Below are 17,163 nucleotides of genomic sequence, written 5' to 3'. Positions count from 1 at the left end.
CTGCCAAATATACCCACGTTCAGTCTGAAAATAAGCAAAACTTCTAGGTAAAGATTAGGGAATGAAAAAGTGACTGATAAATTTATTTCAGAGGAATTATTCTTTTGGCAAGACAGTTTTAATCCAAAGCCAGTTTAAGACATCTGAATTATGCCTGGAGAAGGCTCCGTATGAATCTAATTGATCCTGAACTTTTTAATCCAGAAGGTGAAGTATAAAAATAAAGCATATGTGTGTTAGCTAAAGGGGAAGGTACCCTAATTATAGGAATGAAACCTTAGGGAACATGAAGTCTAAATTATCAGACTGATATCTAAACTCACCATTGGTGAGGTCTGCAATGAGCTAAACATATCATGTGGAGTTACTCTCCCCCTTTTCAGCTGCTATACTGAATTAAAGAGACCTAAAAATATATGGGGTAATTGGATTGAAGCAACAGAACATGTCTCAACTAATGCAACAGCAGCTGCTTAGAAAAATGGGAAGCCTTACTACACTTCATATTCGTCTTTCACTTAATCTGGAAAAGCTCTAAGTCTATCTCCTGCTGCTTTAAGTACTTATAAACTTAGAATGCAAACATCAAGGAAAAGTCACCTTATTTGCTGGACAACTCACTGTGGAAGAGTCAGAATCAAGCTCTAGTGCAAGACAGGTGACTCATAAGACAACAAATTTTCATACTAACAAGGATAGAAATCCGTGCTGTGAGGGGGAGTCACCTTGGATTTTTCTGCTATGACAACATAAGAACCATATAACTTCATGTCTTCAACTTGTTCAGAACAATCTCCCTTTAAGTATCTTAAAGTCATACACAACTTTTACTGAAAGGATATCCCAGGACCATTTAATAATGTAATTTTTAGAAAACAGAATGTTTACCAAGGAGGTTTGGATCAAAAAAATCTCTCTGTGATTTTATTCCACGTTTAGCCAGAAAATAAACCTAACCCAAGACTGTCAAATCTAACCTCTGTATTCAACTCTTTGATGTGGTCACCTTTCACAGAAGGGAAACAATTGACAAGCTGAAGGTAACTCTGATTAAGCTGCTCTACCAATTTATATATAATCTGTAGTGGTAAACAGTGACAGAAAGCGTGTCAAACTTTCACCCGAGTTTCACCCTTCCACAAAGTTGATTGACGCTGCAATCCTTTAAGGTCCACTCCTAAGTACTACAGGCCACTGGCACTATCAGCTTACAGAGTCAGTAAGGCTCTCTCAATCACTTTGACTGCATGCTCCAACTCAGAGAAATATCTATTTTATTAGCAAACTAATCTATTCCTTCTCTGCAGTTAACATTGGATGTAAGCATGCACTAGTTTATGAGACTTGGCTCCAGCAGTTTTTTCTTTGGTATGGCATTTTGATCATTATATTCTCCTTGTTGACTGAAGATAAAACCCATTTGCAGATCACTGTTCAACAGGCTGTTATTGCCTGAGAATTATTCTACATAAGCCTTCACTAATGTTACCTGTTCTTTGATGGACGATTTCACACATTTCACAAAGGGATGTTGAATGCTTAATGTGGCAGTTTTATCTTAACAAATGCAAAGTTCTATTTAGATCACATTTTCAATTGTCATTTTAATGTCAAATGCTGTTTCTCAGTTGCTGTTTTTTATAAGACTTTGCTTAGTCCTTATAAACGAATATTCACCTTAAAAATGAAAAGCATTAATTAGTAAAGCTTTCATTCACTGTCTAGCTTGTTGGAAAATATCAAGATCCAGCATGGCCCTTAAGATATGTGAGTTTATATTCCTACAGAAGATAGAAGTTTGTAATTCTTCAGCAATTGTATCTTGCCTAATAGTATACTGAAGAATCAAGATGGAAATGAAGTCACTTTCCAGGTGACTTTTTTTCATCAATTACATCTTATGGTACTTCTTGTTACAGAAACTGGGCATATTTAAGAGAAATGAAGACCAAGAACAGTCACTTAATTAGCAGGCACAGGCCTTACCGGTGCAGAGTAAGCTGGTAGAGAACTCTTTCAAGCCTGCCTTTATATGAGAACAAAGTAACTAATTCTAATTTTACCAGACTAGTGCTAGAATTAGATACAGGCAACTAGTTCACATATGCAGTTCTGACAAATCTGACGTTCTTTACCCAAAACAAAATATTTCAAAGGATTTCTTAGCAGTCTCACAATGAGACATTTAGCAGAGATATAGAAGCACCAGCAAGAAAGCCAGAAAATAGTTAAGTGTTTATTTAAGGCATCCTAGACACACTGTATTAAAGCCTCCCATGGAATTCAGCTTAAGCCATGTGCAACTACTTATCTTTTTATATTAAAAAAAAAAACAACAAAAAAACCACCAATTATTAGACTAGAAAATAGCTTAATAATCCCCATAATACTTGCATGTAACTCAGTACAGAGTTCTTTTGAACACCCATTCTACAGAAAAGACTGAGATCTTTAAACATGAAGATTTGTTTTCAAGGTGCTTATCATAGAATTTCCTTCAGCATAATATGTGTTTCTTCTAATAATACACAATACATTATGTTTCATATCTGCCTTGAAATATTCAGTAAAACAGAAGAAAACCTATTTTTGTAGTATTGTAGTTTTTAAGTACAGAGAGAATACAAAGCCATATATTTTTGTTCAAATTGTAAACTTGTTAAGAGAATTAGTCTAAGTGTATTTTCACATGTTTGGGATAAGAGCAGCTAGTTATCAGCCAGCACTTCACAGCTGTGTAATTTCATATCACAATTCAATTAGATTAAAGAATCCATCCAGAAGTTTTAAGAACTGTAGACAACAACAACTTTTGCTGATGTTACTAAATAAACTAGTTGATTATTAAGATTATTATTAATAAAGTTGGCTGCTCCAAGTTTACTTGTATATCCATGAGTCCTAACATTGAAACCCTGAGACACCCTGCAAGTGTGACTCCAAGTGTTTTCATCTGGAAAGATTTTCACCGTAAAATGGTAAGAACATCATTTCTACTGTGTCCCAAGAGTAGGATTCTTTTTTATTCTGTGTTGAATACCTGACTTTGTTTTTGAGGTAGCATATATTTGCTGTACAGTTGAATTGCAGACTAAGGAGGTCGGTGTCTTTGGTCACCACCATGGAAATGTAGCTTGACAGGCATAAGAAATTTCTTGGGTTCTTTTTTAAGTACAGCACTGGCGACGGCTTTTTCTAAATTTAGATATGTACCTGGAACTAGAACTTTGCCTTTTCAAATCACATCTTCTTCCACATTCTCCTTGGCATTCCTGCACAAAGATTAACCACTGTCCTTTTATTCAAAAATTCTCTTCAAATCAGCACTCTCCAAAGACAAAGAGTCTCATTCTGTAAAAGTCATTTAATGTGTACTAAAAATGGCACATCAAATTGAAGACTTCTGTGAAAATATTAGAATCTTACAAAATGCAACACCTGTGAGACCTTGGTTCTGAAGTGTGTAAGACAACTGTTCCATACTGTCTGCAAAAAGATGCAACGAGCAGGATGCAGCAAATAGCAACAAACATTAGTATATACTTTCAGTGCTTTTGGTAGTAACTCAGTAGCACCAGAGGTAACTTCTAGAAAATAGTATTTGTGTGTATCAACAGCATGTATAACAGGGCATAACTTATGATTAAACAAGGCATATGTACCATCCAGTATTCTTTTTTTAAAAACAGTTTGAATGTTTGACTTTGAAAAGAAGCAAAAATTATTGTGCCTCAATAAAAGTGCAGGCAGAGATGTCTCATCCCAAATTGAAAGGCGCTAGAAACAACATAAAAAAATCGCACATATAATACAAAAGATAGCTAAATATTCAATGCTTACAAAAAACCTCAAAGTAAGCTCACAATACTGAAGTGCTTCTACTTCCTAACTGTAAAGATTTTTAAAAGTGCCAGATAATTCTTATTTTGAAAAATACAAACAATGCAAAAAATATTGACTTAAGTAAATGATGGAAGTCTAGACCAGTGTAGTAGGAATTAAAACAGTAACTCCATTATTTTTGTAATTAAAGGCATTAATGTGGTACATTTTCATAGTTTTACAGTGCAGTATGATTAAGCCTTAATCAGGCTTTCCTAATTGGAACACTGTGCTGTGAACACTTGGCAGCACAAGTCTGTGTATCCAAATGAAACGTGAGAATCAAGAAGAAAAAAGAGAAGTGAATCAAGTGATATACCAGAAAAAACAGCAAAGGTAACTGTCACATTTTGGAAGTTATTTTAGCATCTAAGAATTTAAAGCTATTAATAAATACAAAAATTAACGAACTTAAAAGCACTATAAAAATGTGAACTTTTAGACTTAGAAATCCAACATGTGCACTTAGACATCTGAATATATTCCAAAAGCATACAATACACATTCTGAAGGCAAACAACACCATATTATACAGCCTTAATTTCATCTCACATACATTTCATTAAAAAAAAATAATAATTCAATCAGCCTCATCTAAAATATAAACATCTTCACAGGTTATCATGTATTGTAAGCTACTTATTCTGTTTTCTTTGCCTGTCTCTTCTTAACACCATCACGGGGCTGCTCCGAGGATGACTGGTCACAGACTGAAGAGCCATTGGAAGATGAAGCACCTTCACCCTTCACTTTGGATGGTGGTTTTTGCGAGCCAAAGAACATGTGGCTTAATGCAGCCTCAATGGGAGCAAATGGAGAAGCTGTAGATCTTGTCAACATCATTGTTACCTATGAGGAACAACAGTCAAGTTGCACTGTAAGTTTTAATAACCTCACAGTAGTTGAAAAAAAGTTCAGTGCTAAACCAGTGTATGGGACTTCTAACTTACAAACTGAGCACCGAGAGTCCATGCCATCAAGAACAGAAACATGCTCACTATAGCTTGAAATCATCAGCAAATACTTCCCTTTCTGACCTACACTTTTTAGATAGCTACATACAAGCAATGCGCACAAAAAAAATTCTACAGATTTACTAAAATCATCCTAAGAGTAAGCCTTTTTTGGTGTCATACAACAAGGCCTTTATTTCTTTAGGTGAAGAGTTGTGAGCATTAGTTTGAAGTCTTGCCTCCCTAAAGGAACTTCTTGAGAACTGAACTTGCCTATTACTTCACAAAAGTGAGACTGACAGCAAACATTTTGCTCTCTAGTCTATTCAACAGCAGCTCTGAAGCTCTTTAAATTGCTAGACTTTGCTAACACACAGGCTACACATTTCTTACTAGCTAATAATCCTGAAGACAAGTATCATCCTAGAAATGAACAAGACTAAATGAGTAAAGGACCGAAATTAAGTGATGCTATGTAAGAAAATACCATTATTTACCTTTAATGTACTAACTGCATTATTTTTACAGCATTGTAATAATATGTGACATGCATACACAGACAAAAACCTATTTAGTTTCTTTTGCAAAGCCATAGATGACTGCACATACAAGGCAACCATTCAGCAGCTAGCAAAAGGCAGAGGAGAGTTTCTTTCCACAAACATCAATTTTGTTTGAGTTCATGGTCATAAAAGTCTACCATGCCAACTGCTGGAGGCCAAAATTCATGATTCCACCCCACCCCATATGCTGAACAGTATTAGAATAGGTCTTCTGTTCATATAAGCAAGACTAAACAGCTTTAAGACTTCAGCAGAAGCCATCCACCACTCCTAGAAGCAAGCTTTATAACTTGTAGCATAATATTTGAGGACTGAAAAAAGGTACTTTTTAAATCAGTTATCTGCAACACCTTCAGATTCTTACCTTGGAAACTACAAGAAAGATGGTGTATAGAAACATAAGGTTGTGTCTTGCAATTGGCAAGTACTGGCTGTGCTGCAGAGTGAAGAGAACTGCTCCTATCAAAGTTACCTTCACAGGACTGAAAATTAAACAAACAATGTTAATTTCTCTTTCCTACTCTACTCTGAAAAATTTCATGGCCTGGAAAACAAATATTCTCAGCATGCACAACAATTATTTCTGAATAAAACGGACAAATACTTGCAGTGACAAGGTAAAAAAACACAGTGTTATTAAACTATGATTTTCACTTCATATATTATTATGCTTGCTGCATTATAGACAAGCATCAAGTTCAACACTGATTCGTACAGCCAACAAATTTCTACTTGACAAATACTCAAATTAAAATACATCCTAATGCTTCTATGATTCTACATACCAACTTGATCCTCTTCCTCTTCTCTCAATATGTATTTTACTGAACAGATAATTACAAATCTTGCATTATTCAGACTTGACTTAAAAACACATTCCTCCCCTATACTAGAGGAGTTAGTTATTCCAAGCAGTTGCCAAAGGTGTCAAAGAATGACCTTGTTCAAGTCTCATTCCACTGTGACACTCCACCAGTTCTACAGTTATGACCAGCTGACAGTTGGCTTGAATTAGGCCTTTGTTACCAAGTTTTGTCAACATAGCTGTGTTGACTTGCAACATGGAAAGATTTACATCTTCCATCTAGCTTCCTCATGATGGTACTTCAGCTGACATGTATGCAGTCAGAAAACATGAGAACTTTCTGTTAAATGAAGTCATGCTATATTTTTGCTATAATAAATAAACAGTTCGCACCTTCTCAAACAATCAGAATCTTTAGTGGAAAAAGTGCTGGCAGAGAAGGTAAGAGTGTTCAAAAGAAGCCATATTGGTGATGTTCAGAATGTGCGCTAAAACCACAGACTTTACTCATGTATTTGTGGTACTTTCCATTTTGGATTGAAGGCCATGTTCCTCCATAATGTTTTCCAACAATTTTCAACCATTGTTTAGCCATAATTTTTATTGACTTTTTCCCATTTGGTATACTTGTGCTGCAAATCCCAAATGACCAAAAGATTGCTAAAATTACACAAGATCAACAACCAATCTTTCACAAGATAAATACCAACCATCTATTATAAACATTTCTGTTTGGGTTTCGATTTCTTTTTTTTTCTTGTATTTTTAAATGTAAAGTGAGTGTCAACAGAGGAAGTTATTAAAACAGCAGTTAACATATTGCATTTGTTTTTAAAAAACTTACTAGGACATCTTCAGTAGTTCATTGGTTTCAGGTTTCCACACTCCTCTCACCAACTGCTCAAAGTTGGAGATTAAGCCGCTACCAGCTCCTGAAATTCCAAAGATTAACAGTAAGCCTTCACTGGCACACTACCACTGCTGCACAGCCTACTGTTGCTCCAGCAAAACTTGTTAAACCAGGCGCCAAATGTGGCACCCAAAGCTCAGACTTAAAGAGATTAATCCAATCTTTTATATGTGCACGACTTGAGTGACCAATAGGAAACTTCAGAGCTTCAGCTACTTAGGAAGAACGCCAGGCTCATCTTTACGTGGCAATCTGAAATGACACACTGATCATTGCAAACAAGTGCCTAAATTGATAAAGTAAATCGCTACAGAAGCTTATACTATTCCATTGTTCATGTTAGCAACTAAGTACAGAGAATGAGAGTACAAAATAGGAGGATCCTCCACAAGAGAAGATGGATGTGTGTTTTATATTACAAAGAGGCAAAACATAACCACGTATTAAAAATTCTGGCCGGTAAGACTGATCTGTATCATCAACTGAAAAAGTTATACGATAGATCTTCATATGAACCCATGTTGTTTCCCAAAGCCCAGCAGCATTAAGCAAATAGATTCAAGATCTGCAGCACTACAACCTGAAGCGGTTCTTACTTTGTCACTATAAATATAGCTGTTTGGAAGGTAGATTCCAGACAGCATGCAGGCTAGAAGGGTAATTCCGCTGTTTAAAATAAGCTCATGTTAGCAATAAAAAAGCTAAGAAGACAAGCTCTCTTCTTCAGCCACGTGTAAGGAAAACATTTTGGAGGACACGTTTTTGGAAAGGTTAGTGACAGCAGTGAAGCTACGTGGAAGATCTACTTCTTTATTGCCACCAACTGCCCATCCTAGAACTCCTCACAAGACCTTCTGAAAGGATAAGATGAACTTCCCTCAAAGTCATTCCGTGTCACCCTTATCCAGGCAGAAATGCTGCCACACAGACTTCTCCCTTGGGGGGATAACATGCTGTATTAGGACTATCATATTCATCATAGCAAGGAACGGTGCTAGAGTTATGCTGAAGGGCTAGGCATTTAAATACCACTCCAAAATATCATAACTCATCAGAAGAAGATGTTATGCATGTTACCTCTGGCCCAGCCCACAGCTACCATGACAAGCCAGGCATCTTCAAAATGACTGTCTGCATGCGTAACGCCAGCCACTATTTTCCAAGTCCTAGTCACTTCTTTCATTCCTGCAACCAGAAGCCGAAGAGGCAGAAACGCAAAGCACTGGTAGAATTTGTCTTGTGGGCAATAAAACATAAGATACCTGAAAATCATATTGAGAAAACCTGTTACCAGTGTTCAAATATTTCTGCTAACAAATTCACTAGATATTTCTTGAACGTGACTAGCAAAACTTGATACACTATTCATAGCTTAGTTTCATATACTGCAGATACAGAGCGAATCTGAAATGCTTTTGAGCATGTTTGAGCTCTTCTACCAAATCATGAAACATTACTATCATTGTTGTTGCCGCACTGTCCCAGCTGAGAACTCCTGAAAGCAATCAGAAGGAGCTTTAAATTTTTACAGAATATTCCAAGTTGGAAGGAACCCACATGAATCATCAAGGCAGGCTCCTGAAACTTCTTTCAGCAATGGTTCTGTAGTTTACATACCACATTTAGATTATTCAAATTATTAAATTGCTGTCTGACTTTGTTTTTGTGTTTTTGTTTGTTTTTTTTTACCACCAGAAGTAAGACAGGGTGATAAATTATGTGCTGACAATATGCTTTCCCCCAAAAGGTGTATGGAATTACATAATTGCAGCAAGAATGCCTTCCACTAGTTAGTATCACGCCAGACAAAATGCACAGCTATTTTCAAACCCATTTCACATCTTAGTAACCACTGATATTAATTTTTCCAGCTTTCCAGTTACAAGTACATTTCTTTCTTCAAAGTGTTAACAAAACAACTGAAGGTATACTTTAATGTTTTTTTAAAATCAGGTTGTTTTCAGAATAAAATAAAGATATCTAACAATGAAATCCTAAGTTGACAGTAACTTGTGTTTAGATTATGTGATGTTTTACTTTATCTCCTCAATCATAACCAAATCTCAGTCCTTAAACAGACACTCAAGGACTCCTCAGAATAAAAGTTAAAAAAAAAAAAAAAGCTTAAGCATCTATATTATCTCGTAATAGGAATAAAGCAGCAATAATGAAGTGAAAGCAGAGACAACCTGTATGAGACAGGAAGTTTACGTCTTCATTTTTTTCTGAAAGAAATACCTGCCTCTTGGTTTAGGCTTCTGAGCTCAATCTAATCTACCAAGAAGTACAAAGGCTGTATCTTTTCCCAGTTTTCTCAGGCAGCAAGGTAGAGATGCATCTCTTTCCCTAGTTCACTCTATCAAAACAACTATCACACACCAGAGCCAGGAAGATTCAGTCATGTTTCTTGGTCTGACATTAGAAAATATGAGAACACTTGGGTGTTTTTCCAGAAATAATGCCTATCCTTAGCAGCAGAATGCCATGATGCTTCCTCCACAGGAAGGCAGAACTTAGCTGAAGTCCTATCCTAGTTATGCACTTTTTTTTTTGCTGCAATTTACTAAGTATCTTGAGCTATCACTGAAAACATATGAAGCTTTTTCTCTTCAAGACCTCCCAGACTGAAGCATGTAATAGCCTTTTTCTCAAATACATGGAAGCTATTGGAATTTACATTAATAGCTAAGTATTGCTCCTGCACTATTAGTTCTAACATTGTTTTGAACTGCTTAAATTTCTTCCTTTATCTCCTATTGCAAATTCAATTGCCTTTGCAGCAACCAAGCTTCAGCTGGTATGTCATAGATGTGTATAGAGCATGCATTTTGGTGGCTACTGCAAATAGCCATTTAAGTCATGTAATCAATACACAACACAAGTCAGAATTAATTTACAATTGCAAAACGAGTGTTTATGACATCAAAGCACAGATAACTGGATTGAATTCAAATTGCAATGCTAGTCCACCACATTTCTGCCTCTAACTTCTGTTAGTAAAGCTTGCTAACAGTAGATGTCGCTGTCCTACAGACTATTTAGGAGCATTTCTTGAGCACAGCAGAACCCCTTTCATTTTCCAGTTTTATGCGTGATCTGGGGAATTTTGCTTCATGTGACTTGAGATCGAGAATTAAAGTTATTGTACTAATGAAGAGAGAACTCAAAACTAAAAGCTTAAGAAGTTTCATAACATTCATAGGTTCTTATTAAAACCTCATTTTATTTCAGCACAGCAAGTCACATTTGTCCACATTAAACTGAAAGTTACGTTCCCTCTTCCTGTCCTGTCTAAGTTTCAGCTGTGACAGAATTTTTTTCTAGAGAGTATGGTATGATGCTATGTTTTGGTTCAAGGAAAAAAATAATGTTAATAACACACTGATGTTTATAGATGCTACTAAGCAGTGTTGTACAGAACAAGGCCATTGACACTGAAGGCCCCAAGGAGTTTGGAGGGAACTGAATCAGGACAGCTGACTTAAACTGACCAAAGGGATATTCCATACTATATGACATCAAGTTGTAAGAATTTTGAAGGCCCTGGGAGTTCATCTCTCTCTCTTCCCCTGTTCAGGGTCTAGCTGGGTATCAGTAAGGAGATGGTAAGCAATTGCTTCTGCATCACCTGTTGTATATATTCATATACACATACATACTTTTTTTTTGTTATAATTATTAATCTTTTCCTTTTCTCTATCTTAGTAAACCGTTTTACCTCAACCCACAGGTTCTATTTTGTTTTTCTCTAGCCTTTCCCCCATCTCACTGGTAAGGAAGGGATTGAGTAAACAACTATGTGGTGCTGAGCCACCTGGAAGGTTAAACCACAACAGCTCATTTGGCACCCAACATGGGGCTTTTCACGGGGACTGGAGTGACCACAGGGCTGGTTGTGAGGGTCACAACACCTGCAGGGCCTATAAAAAGGTCTACAGTAACTGCAGAGTCTGTTCACAAGAGAGTCAGAGCAACTGCAGGACCTGTCACAGGAGTTGGAGCAGCCACAGGGTCCGTCGTAACAGTGGGAGCAGCCACAGAGCTTGCTGGAGGAGTTGGGACAACCCACCTCTTTGGTCCCTTTGTTGTGAAGGGTCTTGGCTCTGTACAACACTGCTTAGCAGCAACTACAACCCTTGGTGTATTATCAACATTGCTTTTCTCCTAGAACCGAGACACAGCACCATACCAGGCACTCTGAAAAAAACGATTTTGTCCCACCTGGAAATAAGACACCTCCTAACTCAAGTATTATTTGTTAGAACAGTCTAATATAAACCAGAAGCCGATTCTGTAAATATTTTATCAATACACATTTAATTGTAGGTTATTCATCCCAGTGATTTGCTTAAATTTGTCTGCATCTTCCACTGCAAACCAGAAGACTAACAGATACACTCATGTAGATGTAAACACTTATTTTCATTTCTGCGGTTTGCAGTTGTAAAACTTAATAGGCAACAAGGAAGGATTTCAAGCAGCCAATACTCCTGTAAAACAGGAATCCACTGCTGCTCACAAATTTTGTTAAGTTGGAGGATTCCTTTCAAGATCAAAGCAACAAACTGATCTTTCAAACAACTGACTTCCACTGCAAGGCTACCTTCACATGAAAATAACTCCAGCACTATTTACGAACTCCAAAACAGGCCAAATTGCTGCCACGTTCACATACCTGACTTCCCATTCAGCTCTCTATTGGCTTTCACTATAACCCCATCCATTTAGGAAAGCAATATGGGAAAGGGCAAAAGACAGAAAAAAAATGTCAGAAAGAAGACACTGGAAGAGAAGAAACAACATCCATGTCTTAACTCCCCAGGTGAAAAAAAGTTCAAGAACTTTATTTCAACCGCGTTCTGGACTTCAGAAGCTACCACTGAAAATCCCAGATGGCATTTATGACTTCTGTGTATCCAGAAAAGCAATAACTGAAGTCTATTTTACTCTGGATAATCTGTTTGACAAGGGATACCATAAAAATATAAGGAAAATGTAGTGACCGAGCATTTCATTATAAAGCACTTTGTAAGAATTGCTTTTTTATGAACATTTCACTTCTACAGAAAGGGTTCTTAACCAGCTATTTTGCTGCAGTGACTTCTCTGATGAAGAGAGACCATCTAAATTCATGATATTTCAAGTTAAGCTTGATGATATAATCTTACTATTTACAGTCAAAGTACAGCCTCCTCAGAATAAATAATACTCATGTGACTCAATTGTGGCTGCTTACCAGACTGAAGATGCCAGTAGAATATTTGTGGTCTTTGCCAAAAATGCTACTGGAGGTTCTCCAAGCATCAAGGAAGACAAAACAGATCCACCAAAGCAGCAAAGCATAGCACTAAACCAGCAAGCAACTGGACTGCGGATTGACACTTCCACAGCTCCTAAAGCAAAGAGAAAAGATATGGAAACAGAAGCACACATTTGAGAATCATGTTACATTTTAAAAGACAGTATTTTTTAAGTCACACAGTCTTGCACTGTTCCTTTAGGTCATGAAAAACCCTACACAGATCTGCAGGCCTTCAGAGGAGAAGTCTTTGCTAAACTTCCTATGATATTAAGTGTACACTATCTAAATAGAAGTGAAAAAATGACAGTGTTCTCTCAGCATCTTTTGTGGGTTGGTTCAGCCTAACTATTTGGCTACCAGTAACAGCTTTCAAAGTATGGTCTGAGAGGGTTTGTTGTAAAGTTGCTTTTGAATTTTTATGAAGAATATGTAACTGTTCCGCTGACTGAACAGGACTGGTACTAATACAGCTACTGTCTGAAGATTGTTTTACAACTTCCATTTCTGCTTTTTAGTGATTACGAATTCAAGTTTTTTCCTCTTAACACCCTCCTAACAGCATTCACTGGGTAAAATAAAAGCACAACCCAAAGCAATTGAGCAAATATTGTTTCGCCTGCAGTTCTGAACAGGTAAAAATGTTTGCCCAAAGACATACAATAAATTTAAGCTTCACGTGTTATTAAAGGCTTCACTGTTTCATCTTTAAAATCTTAAAAATTGTTTTTTAAATTGCAATTCAACCATACCAGAAGAGTTTTCAATAGCAGAAGATTATGCTGGACTAAAGAAAAAAGGAAACTTTAACCACTTCTAAGGGGAAAAAACACTTTATCAAAGCCAAAAATATCTTGAAATCGTTGTTTTGATTATTTCCTTTCACTTCAGGAGTTCGCCACTTTCAAATCTTCCCCTTTATAAAGACGTAGGGCTCCGTTTGCCTAAATTAAGTGCATTTTTTATAGTCCAAATGCTAAAGGTCACAAAAGCAAAGATGAAAACTAGTGTCCGCCCCAAAATGAAATGTAGCGTTTGGTTAATGATTCAGCAGAATCATTTTACAAGAATTCTACGGGAAAAGAAGGTTCTTATCAAAAGTGGGATGCGTAAATGTGTCAGAGAGAATACAGCACTCTCACTATAACTCACTTTAGACAAGACTATTAACAAGGCTGCTCCAGTTTTAAGTGTTAGTGCAGTATTACAGCAGAAGGAGATCATGTATAGAAGAAGCATCCCAAATTTTACAGAGTAACAAGAAAACCTGGATGATGGCAGCAGCCACCATAAATCACGAATCACTGGGGATCACATGCTACAAGGGCATGATGCTGCTAGTAAATATATATCAACAGTTGCATTATGCACTACTTTAACTCCTGGCCTGATGTAACACCAAATGTAATCTGCACTGTTTTTTGGAGCAAGACTGGTACTCATATTATCACAGGAGGTTCCGCACACAAGAATTTCTATCCTCCAGACCAGGTGCAGAAGAAATCTTACATTTCATCCACCATCAGGTGGGCCTCACCAACCTCTCCTTCATTAGCACGATGCTTCTCACCTGGCATTAGTGGAGAAGTAATCATCTTAACATCTTACTTGTGACCTCCTGGAAAATATTGAACTGTGCTCCTCCCTCCCCAGACACAGCACAGATGAGAGCTAATGAAAAGAAAGCCTCCTTCACCTCACCAGGTGTTAGGCAAGATTAGTGACTGAAGGGAAGGAAACCACTCCAGGTGCTGTTTCTTCCTGAAAAAATAGGATTTCACTGATGGTCAGTAGGAGAATTTTCTTAGTTAATATATCATACACGTAAAAAATAAAAAAGTTTATCCCAATTTAAAGCCTATATTAGCACCTAAATTACAAATGGGATGTAACTTTCAGAAAATAAATGGAGTTTTAAGTAGGTCACATGTTTTTTAAACAAGGAGTCATTTATTTTTGTCCTCTGGCGCACCATGAAAAACTAATGAGGCATCATACAACCATGCAGGATATTATCTGCCAAAAAGCCAAATGTTGTATTCTAGAAAGCAAAGATAAGGTTTCAAAATACAAAGATTATCATTCAATGCAGTTTTAAATATTATTTCTAGATGATATTAATAAAAAGCTTTGCCAGCTTATTCTGTAAGTAGGTTAAGATCTGCTTTAAGCTTCCTAACGTGTTCTAAACAGGCATACCACGAATACATCTAAAGATCAAACCAGAAGCACTTCTAGAAGAGTTTTCCCAGCATTCCAATTGAACTGTACATACTGTGAATTAAGCTAAAGCCAGATTTAAGCTAGAAAAAGGATGCCAAAAGCATTAGCTCTCCTCAGATAACTTGGATCCTGTATCAGAAGACTTTCAAGACCAAAACTAGCACGTTCCTTCTAAATGCTGCATATCCACAACCCTCAATTTCTGTTTTCTTCTGCTCCCCTTTCCTTCCACCTCCTCCAAGAAAATATGACCCCAAACTCACCATCTGGACTTACAAGCAGTTAGTTAAGCAACCCCAAATGTGCTGAGCAAGAAATCTTAGCTTAATTGATGCACAAAGCAACATACTGGTTGTCTCTGCTATAGTTCATCAGTACTCACAAGAGAGCGAGAAAATCTAGCTAGAAGGACTGGGAAAATTCCCAGTTAGTATGTGCACATCCATCATAAAAATACACCTAATCTGGTGTTTAGCAGTTAGTAATTTAATGAAATGCCAACTGAGATAAACCAAACTCGGCTGTGACAGGACTACATGTTTCCTCTGCCAACAGACACTTAATCACTACCCAATTATCCACGTGTAAAAGAGAATGACTGAGTTTCTGAGAACACACAGAGCAGCGCTGCAGTGGCACAGGCTGCCCAGGGAGGTGGTGGAGTCACCATCCCTGGAGGTGTTTAAGAACCGTGTGGATGTGGCACTGAGGACTGTGGCTGATGGGCATGGTGGGATGGGCTGGTGGTTGGACGTGAACATCTTGGAGGTCTTTTCCAACCTTAATCATTCTGTGCTATAATATTCAAACTGTTTGCAAGCAAGCGACGGACCAGCATGCAGTCACTGTAATTACTGTTACTAATTCTGAGTATGTGGGAATACTCAGAAGTTCTGAACTTTACAGCTACCAGGTTGAAAATTAAATTTTAAAAAAGCACAAACCATTGCTTTTGCTGTCCTGAGGTGATGTCCCACTGAAGCTACACTACATTCGGCATGAGCATTGCAAAGCAACTCCTATCACTCAGCTCCTCCCATGCGTGTTCAGTCCAAAAGAAAGTCTAAGGGCAGTGCTTTTTAACCACCTTTAGATAGAAAGCTCCTCTTTAAGTTGCAGAAATGAAGTGTTGCGTGTCAGCACCCAGAAACAACTTCAGCTGTAGTGACAAGCCGTGGTGAAGATGCCAGCACTTGACGTTGGCCTCCGCAGCCTGCTAAGTGCACTTACTCAGCAGGAAGCAAACATTCACCTTGACACGCTTCACAAGCGACCAAAGAATCAGCTCTCAGAAAGCAAACAGAGCCCTGCGGCTCCCGGCCAGCTCCACAATCCACAACGCCAGCTCCGTTTCCTGCACGGCTCTCAACCCGAAGTCACTCCACAGGTGGCTACGCTAACACAAGGCGCTCTCTACGCTCAGGACAAGGAGAAGGGGGGTGTGGGGATACCAGTGACAGTGTGAAGCGACGCGCTGGAAAAGAGCAAGCGGGGGCTGAAGCGTCGCCCCGACGCGCGCCGCGCAGACCGCCGTGGGACGCCTCTCCCGCGCAGGGGCACGGCGCCACCCGCCCCGCTCCCCGCGGACCCGCGCCGCTCACCCCGCTGCTCCTTCAGCGCCATGACGGAGGCCATGTAGTGCGCCAGGTCGAAGAAGGGGAACATGGGCAGGCGGGAGAAGAGCAGCGGCACCTGCCCCAGCTCCATGGCGGCGGGCGCTTGGGGGAAGCGTGGCCCTCGCCGGGAGCCGTCGGAGGGCGGGGCGGCGGTGCGCCGGGACGGGGGAGGGCGCGTGCGTCCGTGAGCTCGCTGCTTTGCGACTGAACTTTGTTTGCTGTCGGTTTCTTTCTGTGCTTGAGTGCAGACATGAAAACCGGTTATTTGCTAGAGCAGCATATCGCTTTCCACAGCTGGTGGGTGGCGATATGTCGGTAGCTCTGGCGGAAGGCAGGTCGGCACCGCTCTGTCTCCCGCTGAGTGCTGACGCGTTGCCGTGCAGCAGCGGAGGATTTCTGGCAGGCTGTTCTGCCCGCAAGCAGTGGAAGTGCCGTACCGGTTCTGCTCCTTGCAGTACTGCTGCGTGCCACGGAGCGGCACCGGCCTCGTTACCGGCAGGTGGGAGCCGTTCGGTCTTGCGTGGGATCAACGGGAGCCAAATGAACCGGCAACGACCGCAACGAAGATTGGGTGACAGAAAGAAACGCGAAAGAAAACGTGGGCCAGCGACACGTGCGGTGGTTGATTACACCGCAGGCGTGCGCGCTGCCGTGCCTGCCCTTCGCCTAAATAAACCCGGCTGCTCTGAAGTGCCAGCACGTCTTTTCACCTCTGGCAGCAGCCGCCTGCATTACTCGGGTCCTCGCGTACACATGGCATCCTCTGCTGGGGGTTCTGCTGTCAGTGTGATAAGATGGCATTAGTTTATAAGCTAGTTATGCTTTGTGTATTAGTAAAACATTGGTTTTTTGGTTTTTTGGTTTTTTTTTTTTTTTTAAACTAGGAGGTCTCCCCTTATTTCTTGTGGGTGA

At 39.1% G+C, this 17,163-nt stretch overlaps 1 protein-coding gene across 1 annotated transcript; it reads right to left on the bottom strand.

Annotated features, from left to right (window-relative positions):
• Positions 1-3,344: 3,344 nt before the first annotated feature.
• Positions 3,345-16,462, bottom strand: TMEM38B (transmembrane protein 38B). The gene is made up of 6 exons (XM_031607747.2): positions 16,237-16,462; positions 12,350-12,506; positions 8,191-8,375; positions 7,048-7,135; positions 5,763-5,880; positions 3,345-4,731 (listed from the first exon to the last, which is right to left on the bottom strand). The coding sequence occupies exons 1-6, from the start codon at positions 16,340-16,342 to the stop codon at positions 4,522-4,524; spliced, it is 864 nt and encodes a 287-aa protein (XP_031463607.1). The 5' UTR covers positions 16,343-16,462; the 3' UTR covers positions 3,345-4,521.
• Positions 16,463-17,163: the final 701 nt, after the last annotated feature.

Source organism: Phasianus colchicus, chromosome Z, assembly GCF_987193195.1.
Source record: "Phasianus colchicus chromosome Z, bPhaCol1.hap1.1, whole genome shotgun sequence".
NCBI classification, from domain to species: Eukaryota; Metazoa; Chordata; class Aves; order Galliformes; family Phasianidae; genus Phasianus; species Phasianus colchicus.
The sequence above is the reverse complement of the archived record's forward strand: the minus strand, read 5'-3'. Positions and strand labels throughout refer to the sequence as shown.